Source organism: Hippoglossus stenolepis, chromosome 8 (genome assembly GCF_022539355.2).
Source record: "Hippoglossus stenolepis isolate QCI-W04-F060 chromosome 8, HSTE1.2, whole genome shotgun sequence".
Classification (NCBI taxonomy): Eukaryota; Metazoa; Chordata; class Actinopteri; order Pleuronectiformes; family Pleuronectidae; genus Hippoglossus; species Hippoglossus stenolepis.
This window is the reverse complement of record NC_061490.1, coordinates 8,632,275-8,650,031: the sequence shown is the minus strand read 5'-3', so window position 1 is coordinate 8,650,031 and position 17,757 is coordinate 8,632,275. Positions and strand designations below refer to the sequence as shown.

Sequence of the window (17,757 nt, the reverse complement as noted above, 5' to 3'; positions counted from 1 at the left end):
GCAAGTGTCAACAATCCATCCTCTTGTCTTTCATGAAGTTGATAGATTATTTTTTCCAGCTCAATGATTTTATGGGTGAGCATGGTACATGCTGGTGCAGTGGGGGGGAGAAGTGAGATGAGGCAGCTTTTTCCCAGTGACACGGTTGCACTGTTGAGCCCTGACAAGCTTTGCAACTGTGAGCCGGGAACAGGCAGTTGACAGTTAGGCTACAGGTGTTGGGCTGGAGAGTATGTGCTGAAACCAAGACTCAGACACAGAAGCAGTTTAAAGTATTCATATTAAAAATAGTGGTAATGATAGTGAAAATGTGAGAAGCAGGCTGGGAATCTAAAAGTGTTCCAGTTCAGTTCCCAGTGATCAACTGACAGGCCACGAAACAAGGATCCAAACAGAAGAGCCAGGAACAAAGTAGGGCAGGCTGAGCAAAGCAGGAGGAGCATGGTGATATTTCAGGCATGGCTGGATGTTGGATAAAAATAATTCACATTAACAAAATCAGCAACACAGACAAAGTTCCAAAAGAACCTGAAAATACAAATATTGAGAAGAGACAGTAGCATTTCTAACCACCGTGGTTGATCTGGTGAAGTCTGTTTGCTCGTTCTAAAATACTGCCTGTTGGTATGGCATTGATTGAAGCTGCAGTTACGCTTGACTGATTGATTATTGTGCAGGCCAACTGTGGTGCTCTCGCCTTTCTCACTTGAGGCATGGTGACTGGCCAGAATAATACAACCACACCACCAGAAAAAGGCAAAAAGGAAGAAACACAGAATAGTTTTGGCACCGGCTTGTTTCTTCCAGGAACACCCCAGACTTGTGCACACTTCTGTGGTCACAGAAGTTTTTCCATAGTTTCCTGAAGAATGCCTCATCTTTACCAACAGTCTCTGTAGTCTCCCTCCAGGAGCCATCTGGGAATCCCTATGCTGCCTCATTAATGAGGGGGTCATAGAGATTTTTGTAGAGACAGAGCAGTTAACAGACTTTTGCCTCCAGCTCATGTTGTGCTATACACGCTGTGCATGCCAAGATAAAAAACTTGGGAGGTGTGCAAGGATAGTAAGAGCAAGCATATGAGGCTTTGTTGATCTACAGCCTCAGGGGGGGGAGGTTGTAGCACCAGTGCACAAAATTACAGTATAGTTTGAATGTTTTCAGCCCAGTTCTAACATAAAAAGGTAAGTTCTGCATGGAGGTTTTTTTTGTCTTGTCAAATTGTGTTATTTGCTCAATATCAAGAGAGTTTGAGCTTTCTCCTGTTCTCGTTTGAGAACATGTTGCATATTTAGTAACATTTAGCTGCATCTATGGCCTTTTTGTTCTCATCCTATCTGCTCCACTAGTCATTTTCTTCTCTCAATAATGACATCATAATAATAATATCCATCTCACCAATGTTAGGCTTCCCGCTTTCCAACAGTGCTGTTGCTCCAGTGACTGGATATGTTGTCCTTAGCCAAAGCTAATTAGCGGGAAGATACCCCCCTCCCTTTTCCATAGATGACTACCACAAATTTCTACATAGTACTGCAGTGCTGGAAACCAAAGTTCAGCGGTTAGAGGTGAACATGGAGGTAAATAATGAACTATGTGGAGCATGAATGCCAAGAAACAGGAGGGCTAGATATCCTGCATATCCTTCCACTCACAAGTTCTCCTTATCCACTAAGACCTATTAAAGAGTTTCTACATTTGTCGCACCTGATTGTGTGGCATCATTCTCAACTGTCCAAGTGAAGTTTAGGTGTACTAATTTAAAGAATTTAAGATTGTCTGTGCCACAACGTTGACCTATTACACTTCTGGTTTGCCCCGCAGATTTTAGGACACAAAGATCTGACTTCCCCAACACAGCGGTATATTGACAGCAAGGTGGTGCGGACGCAAACAGAGGGAGAGTGGCTGTCCTTTGACGTCACAGAGGCAGTGAGTGAATGGCTGAACCACAGAGGTGAGTGCATATTTCCTTCATCACTGTCGCTCGTCCTCATCACGCACCTCACATGTCACATTCTGACATAATTTCATCGTGACCTTTTTTTCTCTAAAGACAGAAACAGTGGATTCAAGATCAGCCTGCACTGCCCCTGCTGCACATTTGTGCCGTCAAATAACTACATTATTCCCAACAAGAGTGAAGAATTGGAGGCACGGTTTGCAGGTTATATGATTCAAATAATTGTAAATTGTTGTCCAAGTCTAATAACATAACGCTGGTGTTATTCTATGTTTTGTTATTATCAAGGAATCCTATCGATAGACCAAAGCCAGCAATGCATTAGAATGTCCTGTCTAAATTTCCTATCCTATCCTGTCCTGCTATGGCTAGGTAACATCTATATTTGATTTTAACAGCAGTGAGGGGTAAAGATCTTATATCTATAGATAACACTTATCACTCATTGGTTGGACTGGATATGGAAAGTTGGGTTTGTGTGTGGTTGAGGGCGATAACCCGTAGCCATATTCTGCAGCTGCCCAGACATTGACCAGTTAGCTGTGGTCTTATGTCCATACTATATTTCCACAGAGTTATCACACACCAGCTTGGTTGTTATTGGCCCTCCAATCTCCATAAACTGGCAACCACAAGCAACATCTTCTAGTTAATGTATTGCTCTACACAACAGCGACAGGACCCTGCTGTAAACAATGTCAGAGGTCTGACACCCACTAATGTGCAGAAAGTAAGGTCCTTCACTTTCTGCACATTTCAAGTGTAATTTTTTTTTCAATATTGTTACTATTTATAGTAGTTTTTCTTTTTCTAATTATTAGGGTTATAATTACAACAAAGCAATTTTCCTGCAGAGTTCTATTTTCTGATTCTGGCATATACTTCAGTATCACTTCTGTGAAAATGTGTTTCATTTTAATAATTGCAATAAGGTATATTTGATGGTATGGCTCTATTTTGAGACCTACCTGCCCTTCCACATGCATAGGTAGGAAAGTCTAAGGTAGGGACAGCACACCTCTCTACCCTGCCATCAGTCTTCAAGGAAATTCAGGCAGGGAGAGCAGCAGCTAAAAGACAAAACAGAGCAGGCATCAATGAAAACACACAATGCTGATTATGTCAGATTCAGTATGAAAAGGAGGTGCTGGGGTGGAGGAGGGTTGTGAAGTGGCTTGCAGTGGAAGCAGGAAGAGTAGAGCGAGTGCACAATATGAGCTTTGCCAATTGAATGCATGGAAATCTGCTGCTGTCAGCTGACGTTCTTGATTGTAGCTGAGCTTGACTTTGTGACCTGCCAGAACTAACGCTATGCACAATTTAGTAGGAGGCATGAATTGTTGGTTTACATCTGCACATGGGATTTGTTAAAAAACATTTTGAATATTGCAAGTTGTATAATTTATGAATACATTTTTTATTTAGGTTTTTGAAACACACAGATCTACTGGGACTAGATCTTCAACATGATCTATTTCATTCATTAATTTCTTCATTGAGATTCTTTTACCACACACTTCCTTGATTCATTTAAATCGGATATTTTGATCTGTTGATTAACACATGTCCTTGTATGCAGTGAGATGCAGCTCATTGATAACTCTGTGTATTTGCAGGTATTGACGACAGCTTCATTCATGGCGGTGACCTAAAGGTATTTAAGAAGCGGCGGCACAGTGCCCGGGCTCCACACCTTCTCCTCATGCTTCTCCCTTCATACCGGCTGGAGTCCCAGTCCCGGCACAAGAACCATAGATCCAAGAGGGCCCTGGATGCCGCCTACTGCTCCAAGTAATAACCTGGGACTTACTCTTAGTGTCATTACACACACACACACACAATCACCTTTCTGAACAGAAACAACACACAACTGACAGAGTCACATTTGACTGCAGTCCTGGTCTATGTCACAGTGTGTGTCAGGAGACAGTGCATGTTGTGCATAATGTAGTGTTTTTAAAATTTCAATGAGACACATTCTGCTCATATATTTAGGTTCATAGTTTAAATTTAGATTATTACTTGTTTAAAAGTTCACATGGACTGTTCAGAGAATGCATAATTTCGCACATACTGTCCATTGCTGCAGCTCCCCTTTTAGCCTCTGTCTGAAACCATTGATTTTAGCCCCTGTCTCTGAGAGGCCCCCCTCCCTAAAAGGCCTAGTCGGCTCTGGTTGAACCGACTGGCACCCACTGTTGTGATTGGACAACCACTTCCACTGTTTATAGGAAATGTCGTCTTGTGCTCTCGCTTTACTCGGCTTTGTTAGGGGGCATGGCTAGGTGTCCATTTTCAAGATTTATGACATGACATCATGACTCCACAGTGGTATCAGCCAGGCCACTGACAAGGCATCGCAGGAGCCTCTGGAGAAGTGTTTTCTGTGTGGGAGAGGAGCTCCCTTCACCACAGAACTTTTACATACACAAAAACCTTCATAACACACTAGAGGAAAAGGGAAAAACTGAAAAAAGCACAATATGTCTCCTTTAACAGATATGGAAAATTCAAAAAGCAGGAGTAACCTTGACTACAGTGATTTATACTGATAGAAATGATGACCGCACATACAAAAGAAAGTACAAACTATTTGTATAAACAGGAACTTGTCACCATGACTAACCTCCCTGCTGCATCTCTTTGTAGAAATGTGCAGGACAACTGCTGCTTGCGCTCACTCTACATCGATTTTAAGAAGGACCTGGGCTGGAGGTGGATCCATGAGCCAAAGGGATATGAGGCCAACTTCTGTGCCGGGGCATGTCCATATCTATGGAGTGCTGACACGCAGCATTCAAAGGTAGTGTATGGGGGATAGGGTCAAGGTATCAGTCTGTGGGATCAGTTAGTAACTTGAATGTAAACTTGTAGTACTATATTCCTGATGGTAATCTTTCTGCTCTAGGTATTAGGCCTTTATAACACCATCAACCCTGAAGCTTCAGCATCGCCCTGCTGCGTCTCCCAGGACCTGGAGCCCCTCACCATCCTCTACTACATCGGCAAGACCCCCAAAATAGAACAGCTCTCTAATATGAAGGTCAAGTCCTGCAAGTGCAGCTAGAAACCCAAACAGGCCAGCATCAACACTATCCCCCCTGCCTCATCACACACACACACACACACACACACACACACACACACACACACACACACACACACACACACACACACACACACACACACACACACACACACACACACAAACAAACACACACAGGACATACACACAGTCAAGCCATGACTCTACTGTACAGTGTTTACACAGAGGCAAAGTCAGGAGGGGTGTGAATTACAGAACAAGTCAGTGGTACTTCATTGAGTACACAACACACATGATCAGTGCTTCTCCAGAAACCTGACTTTGATACCAATGCTTTAAGGCTGAAATAAACAGAGTTGCGCTGGACTATGTCGGTGGCATAGGTTCACAATGCCTAATATTGATAAAAGCAGGTCGGGCTGAGTCCAGGTCGAGGCAGCAGGTTGTAGTGTAATGTTTGGCTGTCCAATCGTCAAGAGCTGTTGGCCATCCAACATCAACATGCAGCTTTTTTACACCCAACAAACCCCCTCCTGGAGGAGAGCCAGAGCAGCCATTCAGTGCTGCACAAGTCTCAATTTCATTGGGCCTCTTTCCAACCAACCGTTCATAAGAAGAAATTTATTTTTCAAACCCAATTATGCAGGTATCCACGCTCTAGTCCAGATGCTCAGCTGACGGTACGCCCGCGAGTGCTGTGTTTCCAGTGATGGTCCCCAAGCGCTCGTCCAGCTCAGATAACTCTGGACATCCTGTCCCCCTCCCCTTACCTTTTCCTTTCCCCCTTCTCTTTTCTGTGTTTGACAATATTTCTTTTAAGTTCAGATTTGAGATCAAATCCCTTTTTTTTACGTCATCAGCTTTGCCACTTTCTCCCAATAGAGCTTTTACTGCATGTATGTATGTGTGTATGCGTCTCATTTAGCTTTATTTTATATCCATTGCCGACGCTATAAAACATAACCGTCTTTTAACATCCGATGCGCCAACATCTTTAGATTTTCGTTTAGGCATTCTTGACTCCTTAAATTTCCCTTTATATTTCTGTGATTTCTCGCCGTTTACCTCAGCTTATAGGAATAACTGGTTCATGCTTTCAACTTATGAGGACAGTGGGATTCATCAATGTAAGAACAAGTGAGAACAATTCTGCAGTTTAAAGACACGTCGTGAATCTGATGTAGGGTTTTTTAGGAACTTTCTTTAGAACAATTCCAAAGAGGATATTAGTGAATTTGGGATAATTTTTTTATGAGACCAAACAAATCAAACAATAAATATTTATTCTACAGCAAGTTAAATAAAATTACATATGACATGAGGAGCTTTTCATTAAGTATAACAGGGGTTCAGATTTATTGTTGAAATATATCCTTCTAGCAACCGCGGTATTTCTAAACCCGATTAAATGGAATGGGAACCAGTTGATGGTGTGATGAACTAGTTGATACAAAGCATAGTCATCAGCCAAACTAAACCGAAAAGAAATTCACCTATTGGGTCATTCAAAGGAAGTCCTTATTTACATGCAGGGTTTCTTTTTTTCAGCTGTTAAAATACATATTTCCTAATTCTTTAATAAACAAATTTTAGGATATAATCTTTAGATTTTGCAGTGGTATCAAAGGCATGGACTAAATGTGACAACATACATACATACATACATATACATACATACATACATACATACATACATACATACATACATACATACATACATACATACATACATACATACATACATACATACATACATACATGCAGTTACACGGACAGGGCTTTTGTACTGGTATATCCTTTGGCATTCTGAAGGCCCTGTCAACATGCACCACCTCAGAAACTTGTCACACCGAGACACGAGAGTAAGGCTAACACTGGAAGTATAAATAATAAGCGTCTATTTGTCCTGAAAAAGACATTGCCCCACCCCAACAACCACCCACCACTTCACCCCCCTCTCCCCCAATTCACCATCTGCAGTCACACCACATTCTCATCTCTGTGTTTGTCTTTGTTTTGTATCCATCGTTTTCAACATCTTCCCATTCCATTATGTTTAAGATGCTTATAAAAACCTAATAAGTGAAAATGAAAGAATAGGTGGGATTGTCATTTATACCATATGTTGATGAATGATTGGCTAATCTGAATAAGACGCAGATCATCTTGCTAAAGTTATTGGTTACAAAAACAATTGCCACACTATATGGTGTCATTTTCGGACTTCATAGGGATGATGATGTCATTCCTACCCAATGATCATTATTTATTTTTTGATCGATGTAAACTTTTGGTCGTGTCTATTTTTCCTTCGGATGCAGAACTACTTGGAAAGATGCATTTTTGAGCTGCATTAAGTAATTTTCTGACTTCTCATGACATCACTTGTCATGTGACATCAAGATGACGGAATAATCTTTTGATCCATATAAGCTTTGGATTGTCTCTTATTTTTATTTTCGTTAATCTTAAATTTCGACTGATGGTCTGCAAAAGTTTAACTTTTGGAGGTAACCTCCCATGTAACATAACCACCAAGTTTTGAAAAAATCCGTCCATGTGTGTTTTGGTTATATTGTAAACACACACACACAAACACACACACACACACATAGAGGTTTGCGCAGCTATCCTTATTATGACTTTCCATTGACTTCCATTCATGGTGGACAGCCTAACCAAAACCTTATCCCTACCCTTAACCAAGACCTCAGAAATAACACTTAGCCTCATTAGGGCTGGGCCTTGGTCCCAATGAGGTCTGCTGGTCCTGACTAGGTCAGTGATTATGCTGGAAAAGGTCCTAAATAGGTAATCAAAATTTTATAAACACACGCACACACACACACAGGGGTAATAAAACAATCCCCTGCTTCTGGCTATGCAGGCGTGCAGGGTAATAATTCCAGTAATATGTTCGAAGCAACTCACCTAATTTTACAGTATGTAATATTTGTGGTATCATTCATAACACCTGTGTCAGTCAGCAAACAAGTTAACAAACAGTTGCACCTTTACCTTTTACTTTCAAACATTTGGTATTTCAAAATGTACAAGGTACTGCCAACTGATCATTTCAGACTCAATATCTAAATGTGACCCATGTTCAAACAATAGTTTGAATGTCAAGTAAAAAGTTGTGGCATGTTCAGACCTGTCTCCACATCTCTGGAGAACGATCTGGCTGCAGCCATTATCATTCTGCTATAGGGGCAAATAAATCTCTGGCTTGTTTTTATTTCTCCGACCAATCACTACAATCTTGGGCTGGGCTAAGTCCAGGATACATTAACAGTGCAAAGCAGTGACAAGGAAGTGTCGTGGTGAGGGGGACTTGTGAAGGGGGGATTATTTAATGAATCAAAATGAACTATTTAATGATACGATCCTGCCACCTGTCACTCTAGTAATGTTTGGTAGTGTCATCAGTGTGTTGTCTTGCCAACAGAAAACTTTGATTTCACCCTCTACACTGCAAGAGCTGTCGGTCAGTCATTATTTTTTGTTTCTTTAATTAAAAAATAAACCATTGCACTGATGCTGTTTTAATTTTTCCTATTTTAAAAAATCTAGTTTTTCCTATTTAGTCTGCCCTCCCTTCCCCCCCTTATCAAATAAGAAGTGTTAATGTAGGTGTCCTGACCCTGGCCGTGTTTAGTGCCAGTGGACTTACTGAGTAGCAGGAAAGAAGGCTAGGCACCAACTCTGTCACGATAGAGCTGTAATTTTTTATGTGTATTTGTTGTTGTTTTAATGATGATAATGATGATGTTATTGTGATCCACTATGCTGTATTGTAACACAGTATTGTTGTGGTGTTTCATTGGTAAATAAATTATTTAAGTTTCAAGGGAACTCAGTGTTCTGTGTGTTTTCTCTGTTGTTGAAGTGATGTTTAATCAGACTGCTGCAGCACACATGTATATGTTTATATGCTGCACAGGCACTGGATCTATAACTATTACATCGGATTTATTATCTATGTAACACACATCATCAGAATCAATCACCTCAGAGAATCAAGAGTTTGTGTATGATAACTGATAGATGTAAATAATACAGATACAGTAATGTGAATATCGTTCAATACTGTATTGGAATATTGTACTTTTAAGAGTCATTAGTCATTTAAACGGGACTTAACTGGTTTTTGGCTGTTTAAAAAGTTTTAAAAGTTTATTAATTTTCTGGAACATCATATAATTTGAAGAATTTCAAAATCTTGACACTAGTTTGTGTGCCCACCACTTCTGAAACCACAACTCTGCTCCTTCACCTGTGTGAGAGTGACACCACTTATACCAGTTTTATAGATTTTACAAAACATAATCCCTGGCTACACCATGATGCTGAGAGTATGAGAGAGATGGGATTTGTGGCATCCAGAGAAATGGGAGTGGGAGCAGTAAGGTTGTGTCAGCTCTGGAATGAGGCTTTCCACCACGCTCTGTATGAGGGATTTCGCCTGCATGGCTGACCAATGATAAATAAAGAGCGTGTGGTTCCAGCTCTGTGTGGTTCCTGTCCAGGGGAGAAGACCAGAGGAGAGCTTGGCACTGGTTCCCAATCATAATCTGGACCACCACGAATTATAACTCAGCATCTCGACTGGGGTGTTTCATCATCCTGGTTAATGGTGATCATGTTGAGCAGAGCAAATCTGTCCTGGGTTGGACAGGGATACACATTGTCATATGCAGTATCATCAGATTTGAATTAGATATATCTACAGCGTGAGGATCTACTTCTCTTGAGCAGCTTGTAATGTGGTGTGTTGTTATGGTTTACCTTACTGTGAAACACATTCCCTGATTTTATTGTGTCCTCAAATATCACCTCAAATGTCCCTCAGCTCACTGTTGATGTCCCAAACTCAAATTTCACATCTGTGGCGCAGAGGTGTGAAGTTTTCTTGCAGACGGAGTCAAGCTGCCACAGAAGAGCTGGAACATGGAGTCTAAATGATTGTCTTTGGCTCCAACCTTGAATCTAATCAGATTCCTGCGGCAATATCTGACTTGCACATACAGCCACCACAACTGTGATGTGAGAGGTTGCGTTGAAGCCCTGCTGGATGTTGCACAGCAGCTGAAAAGGGCCCTCTGTCCTCGGCCATGCAGCAGGCAGCTCCTGTGAAAGGCCTGTGACTGTGCAACAGGGCGAGCACAGATTTCCAGGGTGAAAGGGCTCACTGTCCCTGGAGAGAAAAGCAATTTGGAGATTTTGGTTACTCAGCTGCAGCTGCCGGCACAAAATAACACAAAATTAGAGAGAGGTGACTGTGACATCAGCACTCAGCAATGCACTGGCTTCCATCAGCAGAGAGAAGAATCTCAGAGATTGGGCTGAGGATAGAAAGTTCATGTCTAACTACACAATGTGTGTGAGCCAGTGTGTTTGTGTGTTTGGATGCCAAGGCATTCCTTTAATAGTAATTTGACCGAACTTGATACCATCTCGGTCTGGTCCATTGTGCCTGCCCGCCCCACCTTTGGCTCTGCTCGCCCTGCGTCTCGTGTGGCAGCAGTAATAGCTCATAGGACAGAGTATTGTGTTGCTTCTGTAATTACACAGGAAGGCTAGCGCTCTTTGAGCTCTGGATTAGTGACTCTCTTTGTGTTTCCTTCAGAAAGGGGGGCACAAAGAAGTATTGCTGACAACCTCAGTACAAAGTGAGTTTTTTCCCCCCCCTTCTTTCTTTCCTCAATGCTGCCTTCCTCTAAAGTTTGACAGGCATCTTGGAGATATCACAAAAGAGAAAAAGGCAGGAAGGCTGCCCTGGAGCCCCGGACATTCAATCCCTCCAGCGCCAGACTGCCTGCCTGCCTGTCTGTCTGGCGTATAAGTCAAGTTCACTTTATTGTATTGAGCCTGAACACAAAACGCTTTGAAATGAAGTGGCCTGAAAATTTAAAAGAGAAGAAAACAGGAGAGTAAGAATAAACAAAATGGAAATGTCTGGTTTTGGATGACAGAAAAAACAAATAAGACATGGCCACTCCATGAAGTAAAAATAGTCGGTCCACCCATTATCCTAACTAGCTTATCTTCGAGGGGGCTGGGGTTTCTCCCAGTTGACACTGATCAGGATAGACGCTGGACAAGTTGTCAGATAGTCACAGATACATGGACAAATCCCCAGTTAACCAAGCTCTGTGTCATTGGCCTGTGGGACAAAATCCATTAAGGGAGAACATGCAAACACCACAAAGACGAAGCAGGTTAAATGGTAGATGGTCTGTATTTATGTGGCACTTTTCTAGTCTTGATCACCACTCAAAACACTTTCTCTATCACACAAAACTCACACACTGTCAGCACAGCCAGGCAAGTTGGAGTTCAGCATCTTGCCCAAAGAAAAAAAAAAATATATATATATATATATTCTTGCATTTCTGTGCAAAAGTGGTGTTTGTAAGAAGAAATCGTCATCTGTGCATTTGTGGATCTGAATTTGTCAATCTTACGCTGTGGATGGAAACCTACACAAACACTATTATTTTGGGGGAAAAATCCTTGGAAAGTGATGAATATTTCACAGAGAAAACGGGGTTCTCACACGCACACTGTCTCACAGGCACAAAACTTAAACCTGACATTTAAAGTTCAAACAATCAGTGTAAACCTTTGATATCATGAAATCTTGACAGCTAAGCAGCTCAGACTCAAAGATCCAATCCAGCTGCAAAGGGGCAGAATCCAGCAGCTCACCACTCACATTAGCATTCATCCGTGGATCTTGTTAGTTTTTCTACAATTGCAAAAGCACTTTTTTGAATACAGGGCTCATTTTGTCAAAAAAAAAATTCTGAAAGCAAACACATAATTCATATGATCTGATGATGTTTGAATCAGTTACATACTTGTGCACAATCTAAAACACTTATCATCTTACTTTTCTAAAGATAAAGTCTTGGTTTATCTTTTTAGAGATATTGTTATAGCAGTACACATATAGGTATATATTGATCAAACCCAACACAAAAGACCACTTCTGTACACTGATAAGAAATCTAATTTTACAAAGACATTTTACTGTAAAGACACCAAATACATTTGTGGAGACAAACAAGTAAGAATGACTAATTATTTATTATACAGTAAAAAATAAAAGAGACATACTAAACAGTATGTGTGAACCCTCACACTGGATTGGACAACGACGATTGGAGGTTCCAGCTCTACAATAAAGATGTGTCAATCAAGACTTGGGACATTAAGAGCTTGTGTGTGTGTGTGTGTGTGTGTGTGTGTGTGTGTGTGTGTGTGTGTGTGTGTGTGTGTGTGTGTGTGTGTGTGTGTGTGTGTGTGCGTGTGTGAGTGTGTGTCTGTGAGAGTTAAGGGATGAGAACATTTGATTCCAGTGACCCTGTGTTACATCAAAGATGTGTGTAAAATCCTACTTGGGATAAAAACCAACAATTATTAAAAAGTAAAGGAAATAAACTGGAATCAAGTTGGAGATTCCCATCCGTAATGTGTATTGGATGGGAATATAATGGGGAGGGTTACTAGGCACTGTAGTAATAGTGATCTGGTATTATCATTATGGGAAGCCAGCCAGCACATCCAAAGCAAACCACTGCATGCGTTTAACTCTTAGTTTGCACAGAGCTGCAGAGAACAACACTCAGCTCTCCGCAAATGAGGACCACATTTTCATTCTGCGGTCAGACCACATCAGTACGCAGGTTCAGTTGGCCAGGGTGTGTGCATGTGGAGCACACACACACACACACACACACACACACACACACACACACACACACACACACACACACACACACACACACACATTCCAACAAGCTGGCAGTTGATTCCACACTGAGGAGATGACCTCTGAGAAGTGTAAATGTCTGTGAGTGTTGGATGGCAAAATGCAGGCTGTTCTCTACAATAATTGAAGATCAGAGGTCCACTCAACAGCTTTTCTGAGTTTTCAACTACATCTTATTTTGTTGTTCATTCAGTAACTAGAGCAGGCTCAGGAGTCATCATGTCACCATAAATACTGGAAATCGAAAGATATCATCAACACCAGACCACAGGTCACAGTATTCACTGCGTAGGGGTCAAAGGTCATATATTTTGATGTCTTACAAAGGGATTAGCACACAGTAGAGTGCATACCTCCACCAAGGTTTATAATGTTTTCACAGGATATGACTAAACAAATGACAACTGTTGAAAGGTTTCACTAAATATGAAGCCCTATTTATTTAACATAGCACTTTTAAGTGATAGAGTGACTATATAAATATTATAATAAAAATATGCAAAAGTTACATTGATGTGGATGCTATGCTATAGTAAAGCACTTTGTCCTAGGAACTGGACTGAAATTGATCTGAAATCTGAATTGATTTTTGCTGTTGATTGTTATCATAAGGTTTCTACTAAGTATATCAGTAATTGCACATATTAGAATTTGAAGCTCTAAATTAGTTTCTGTTTCCCCCAGAAGCCTTCACATGGCTTTAGATGGCTGGACATGTGTTTGAGTTCCTGCTCCTCCCTGTCAGTTACTCACTGCACCTGATTCCTCATCTCTCAATCGTCACCTGCTGTATAGAACCTCCTGTCCGAGGCCTTTTGTCTTCTATGCTTTTTAGAGGCTCCCTGGTTCAGTTCGTCAAGCTCTGCCAGCGCCCTCAGCCACACTATCTACTGGGTTCTCTACAAACGCTCTGTCCTGTTCCCCTGGAAACTGGATTTACCCCCTTGCACATTGTCACTACAATTTTAATTTTGCTGTGCTTGCTGTTGCTATATGTTCAAGATCAGTGGATCCAAGGGAATGTTACTGCCGTTAGTGAAAATAAGGGATCGTATGAGAATGTGACACTAGGTGATAAGCTGGGAAGCATGTCACCCATGTCAGCAACCAATGAGAGGAATCTGAGTCAAAGAGAGGATCTGGGATTGGCTAAAGGAGGAGGATATGTTCTTTGTTGTTTTTCCTGTTCTTCAGCGCAGGAGTTAATAAGCAGTTGGCGAAACCAATTCAAGCTGCCTTGTTCATTATTAAGGGTTACTACTGCTACTATGAAGGGTTACTACTACCTTTTTCAACCTGACACTTCAGATGTTTAACAATGAGGCTGACTTCCACTCTCCAGGGCTCAGCAGGACCACCACACCCCTGAAGCGGACAAAGAACAAAATATCAGTTTCATGTGACTAACATGATAATGTTAAAAAACATTATTTTGATTATTGCCTTTTTAATATTGGTTTGGTTTGACAGCAATGCATGAAGTATTTCTGCATGAAATCTGCCTTAAATGAGTTGATAGCATCATCATGCAGATTAAGTGCCTCTGCCAGAGCGGATGGAATACATGCGGGTGTAAGAGGATGTGGAGCTTCCTCAGTGAAGCCGACATAGCTACTGTTTATTGTTGTAGGATCCTGATACTCAGCTAAATTAGACAGATGTAAGCTCAGATCATGCTCAACCATGATATCTTTGTCACGCAGCCAACTTCTTTTGTACATTGATGCTGTGTGCCTCTCCATTAAAAAAGTATATATGATTCTCTCTCTCTCTCTGTGTGTGTGTGTGTGTTCGTGCGTGTGCGTGCGTGCGTGCGTGTGCGTGTGTGTGTTCTTCAGGCTATGTGAGAGAGGCAGCAGTGGATTGAATAACTCCTTGATCTTCCCTGTGGGATGGACCCCCTTATTGAATGGAGCGTTGTCTTTCAGGCCAAGTGCTGGCTTTGATTTGACGCCAGGAAATCCAACTGTCCCTGTCCATCAGCATGACGGGCCAAGCCAGGGATAAACCCAACGACCTAACAGAGGGGGGCACACAAGTATGGGCTTGGGTAAGGTAGGGACTGGGCAGAGGGTTCTGATGTATGGAAGGGGGCAGGCACAGGGAGGAGAGCAGCCATACATTATATATTGGTTCAAGGTAGGAGGGTAAGATTCAGATCAAAAGTATTGAAGTATTGAGTCATTGAAGAATGACTGCACATAATATTTGAACATTAGGTTAAGGTTACCTTGACCTTGACATCTATTACTATAAAGCCTGGGTCAGCACATGACGGCAGCTCTTGCGTGTGTGTTGTTGACACAGGCGGCGTGTCCTTTGTGTGCCTCCTGCTGAGCTGCTACATGAGATCCCTGGTATGACTACTGCATTTCCCCTAATAAAAGTAGGCCTATGTACTAAACTAAATGCCAGGACTCTATGGAATGAAGCCTTTCATCTTCCAGTCCTGCAATTGTCACAGATGGGAGTCTGTTTTTATTGACTGTGTTGGGCCTTGGGCATCCATACATTCACGATAAAGTTTTGCTATCAGAAAATGATTTATATTATTGTCAAATAATAATTGAATTCAACCTTTCTGACTGTGGGAGCCTCTGCAGTCCATCAATGTCGGAACAACACTCTTTAAACAGATACCAGGCTGAGGATGGAGTCATCAGTCGAGCTAAATCTGTGTAGTTTGTAGTCAATTTCTACTGAGGATTACCAGTTCTCACATCGGCTCATTCGTACATTCTCTGGAGTTTTTACTATGCAGAGAAACTCAGGAGACTCCTACTTGGACATTTGAGTTCTCACATACAGACCCTCCAGAGAATGTGCGCAGATTTTCTTTATTTCATTGCACGTCTGAAAGTACTTAAAGTAAATTGTAATCCTCAGTAGGAACAAAGCAGTCAACCCGTGCTATTTGTTTTCCATTAAAACACAGTGATGATATCAAATGCCTTACACGTTGATCTCCCAGGGCCGTTTCGTTCATGCAATATAAAAATATACAACAAGCAAACAAACAACTAGACATGACTTGCTGCCGTCATGTCATTATTGCATTGTGACAATCACCCTGTAAAAATACATAGCATGTTTCTTTTTCTTTTCCACTTCACATGGATTCATTTTGTGCAATTATGTATAATGTCTACTGATATACTTAGTATAAACCTTATGATAACAATCAACAGCAAAAATCTGTTCAGATTTCAGATCAGTTTCAGATTAATGCAAATGAAAGTACATCTGTTTTCCCAAATATTACTTCCTTGTGTTTCTTTGTTTTGTGTAAACCACATTTGTTCAATGTATCTGGATTTTGGATTTTTGTTTACCACTTTTTGGCATTTATTGCATTTATTGAAGTTTAACAACTGTACATGTTTCCTGCTTTAGCTGGCCCGCAGCATTGGGCTTGAGCGGGCGTCCCCTTAACTAGTTCCTTGCAGTAGAGAACCCGAGGTGTCATCCAGATGGTGGTGGGTGTTCACGTGTGATGTTTCACATCCAGATCCATTTATACCATGTTTCTGACGATGGTAAGCTTAGCCCTGCTCCTATAGTTGTTTTACTTTACAGACCAGTAGGCCAGCAGGGTATCACACAGCAGAGGTGCCACAAATGTGTCAAAAAAAGTCCATGCATCATTCCTGGAATAGGAATATCAGCCATAAAAACCCATACGTCAAACAGCAGCAGGCTCGTCCTTGGATGACAGAGCAGTGAAATAGTGATGACTCAGTCAACTTCCAGAGTACTATACACACATCACAAACTCACCTGTTGTATGAGAGTGGTGTCTTCATTCACTTTGTCTGAGAATGAATGGTTAAAATCATCTCAGTTTGGGAAAGGGCCTCACCAATCCAAGCTGGAAGTTTTCATTATTGGTGGGAAAGTAGGCTGACAGGAGATGGAAACTACAGAAGCGTGGCAGAGCAGCCGCAGTCATCAAATTGCAGAAGGAAGTGCAGCTGCACTTATCACATATGGCTGCATTTCTATGGGAAAGTTACTCAACTGAGTTAACAAACCTGGAAAGTATGGCTGATGCGGGGAGGCTTTTCATGTACAATTGGATCTCAACATGTTAAATTCATCACAGTTAAAATGAAAGAATGAATAAGAGAAAGACAAAAGTCAGTTTTTCCATTCTCTCATTACGTTGACCTCAGCTTTGGTGAACTAGGCGCCCATACTGTAATGTAAAACAAGAATGGATTTGGGACTTACAGGATTTTCTGCTGGGACTTAAGGAGGAGCCGGGAATGAAAGAGCTCTTTTTGCCTGTGAATGAATCCAAAGTCAGGGATCATTTTCATGAAGATGAAATATTATATATGCAATACTTCTTAGTTATGGTATACTGCAAGCAATGTGCCAGTGAGGTTGACAGCTTCCAAGAGTTGATGGGTAAATCATCTTCCTTTGAGGGCATCACCTGTGTAGGTACAGTATTTGCTCTGCATAGCTCTTTGCAATCACATCATTGAGGTGAGCTTCGTACTCCTGATAAAACAGTTCACTGCTCTGGAACTTCCTATTCAGGCCACGTATCCTTTGCTCCACCACAGAGAAGTTATTTGGCAGAGATACACTGTCCTTCCTAAAGGGCAATTTCAGGTTATAATGACCCTCTTCATGTGATGCAGAATTGTCCACAGTTTTCATGAACTTGGTAGCACTCAATCTTTCCTGCAGGACTGTTCACCCATATCAATGCCATTCTTAGAGCATATGGGTCATCACCATGACTATTAATGAACTCCTAAGGTTCCAACATCTTGATCATTGCTTCCAATCAACAGATCAACCTTTGACATGTATGGCCACACTGACAAATCGTTTCCAGTCACAATGCTGTCTGCACTTACAGGCATTTTCTTCTGTGTGAGCACCTCGTGGAGTTTGTAGAAGAGGTTTGTCTCCAACCCAAACACCTCAAAGCCCTGACACTCATGCGGGCGGGCACAA

General features: G+C 41.5%; 1 protein-coding gene across 1 annotated transcript in view; it reads left to right on the top strand.

Moving 5' to 3' along the window:
- tgfb2 (transforming growth factor, beta 2) overlaps nucleotides 1-8,864 on the top strand; it is a 32,820-nt gene extending 23,956 nt beyond the window's left edge. Inside the window, exons 3-7 of the mRNA XM_035163161.2 lie at nucleotides 1,825-1,957; nucleotides 2,057-2,167; nucleotides 3,580-3,754; nucleotides 4,613-4,766; nucleotides 4,872-8,864. Coding sequence (XP_035019052.1) covers nucleotides 1,825-1,957; nucleotides 2,057-2,167; nucleotides 3,580-3,754; nucleotides 4,613-4,766; nucleotides 4,872-5,030 — 732 coding nt within the window. The 3' untranslated portion in view covers nucleotides 5,031-8,864. The remainder of the gene's footprint in view (nucleotides 1-1,824; nucleotides 1,958-2,056; nucleotides 2,168-3,579; nucleotides 3,755-4,612; nucleotides 4,767-4,871) is intronic.
- The last annotated feature ends 8,893 nt before the right edge of the window (nucleotides 8,865-17,757 follow it).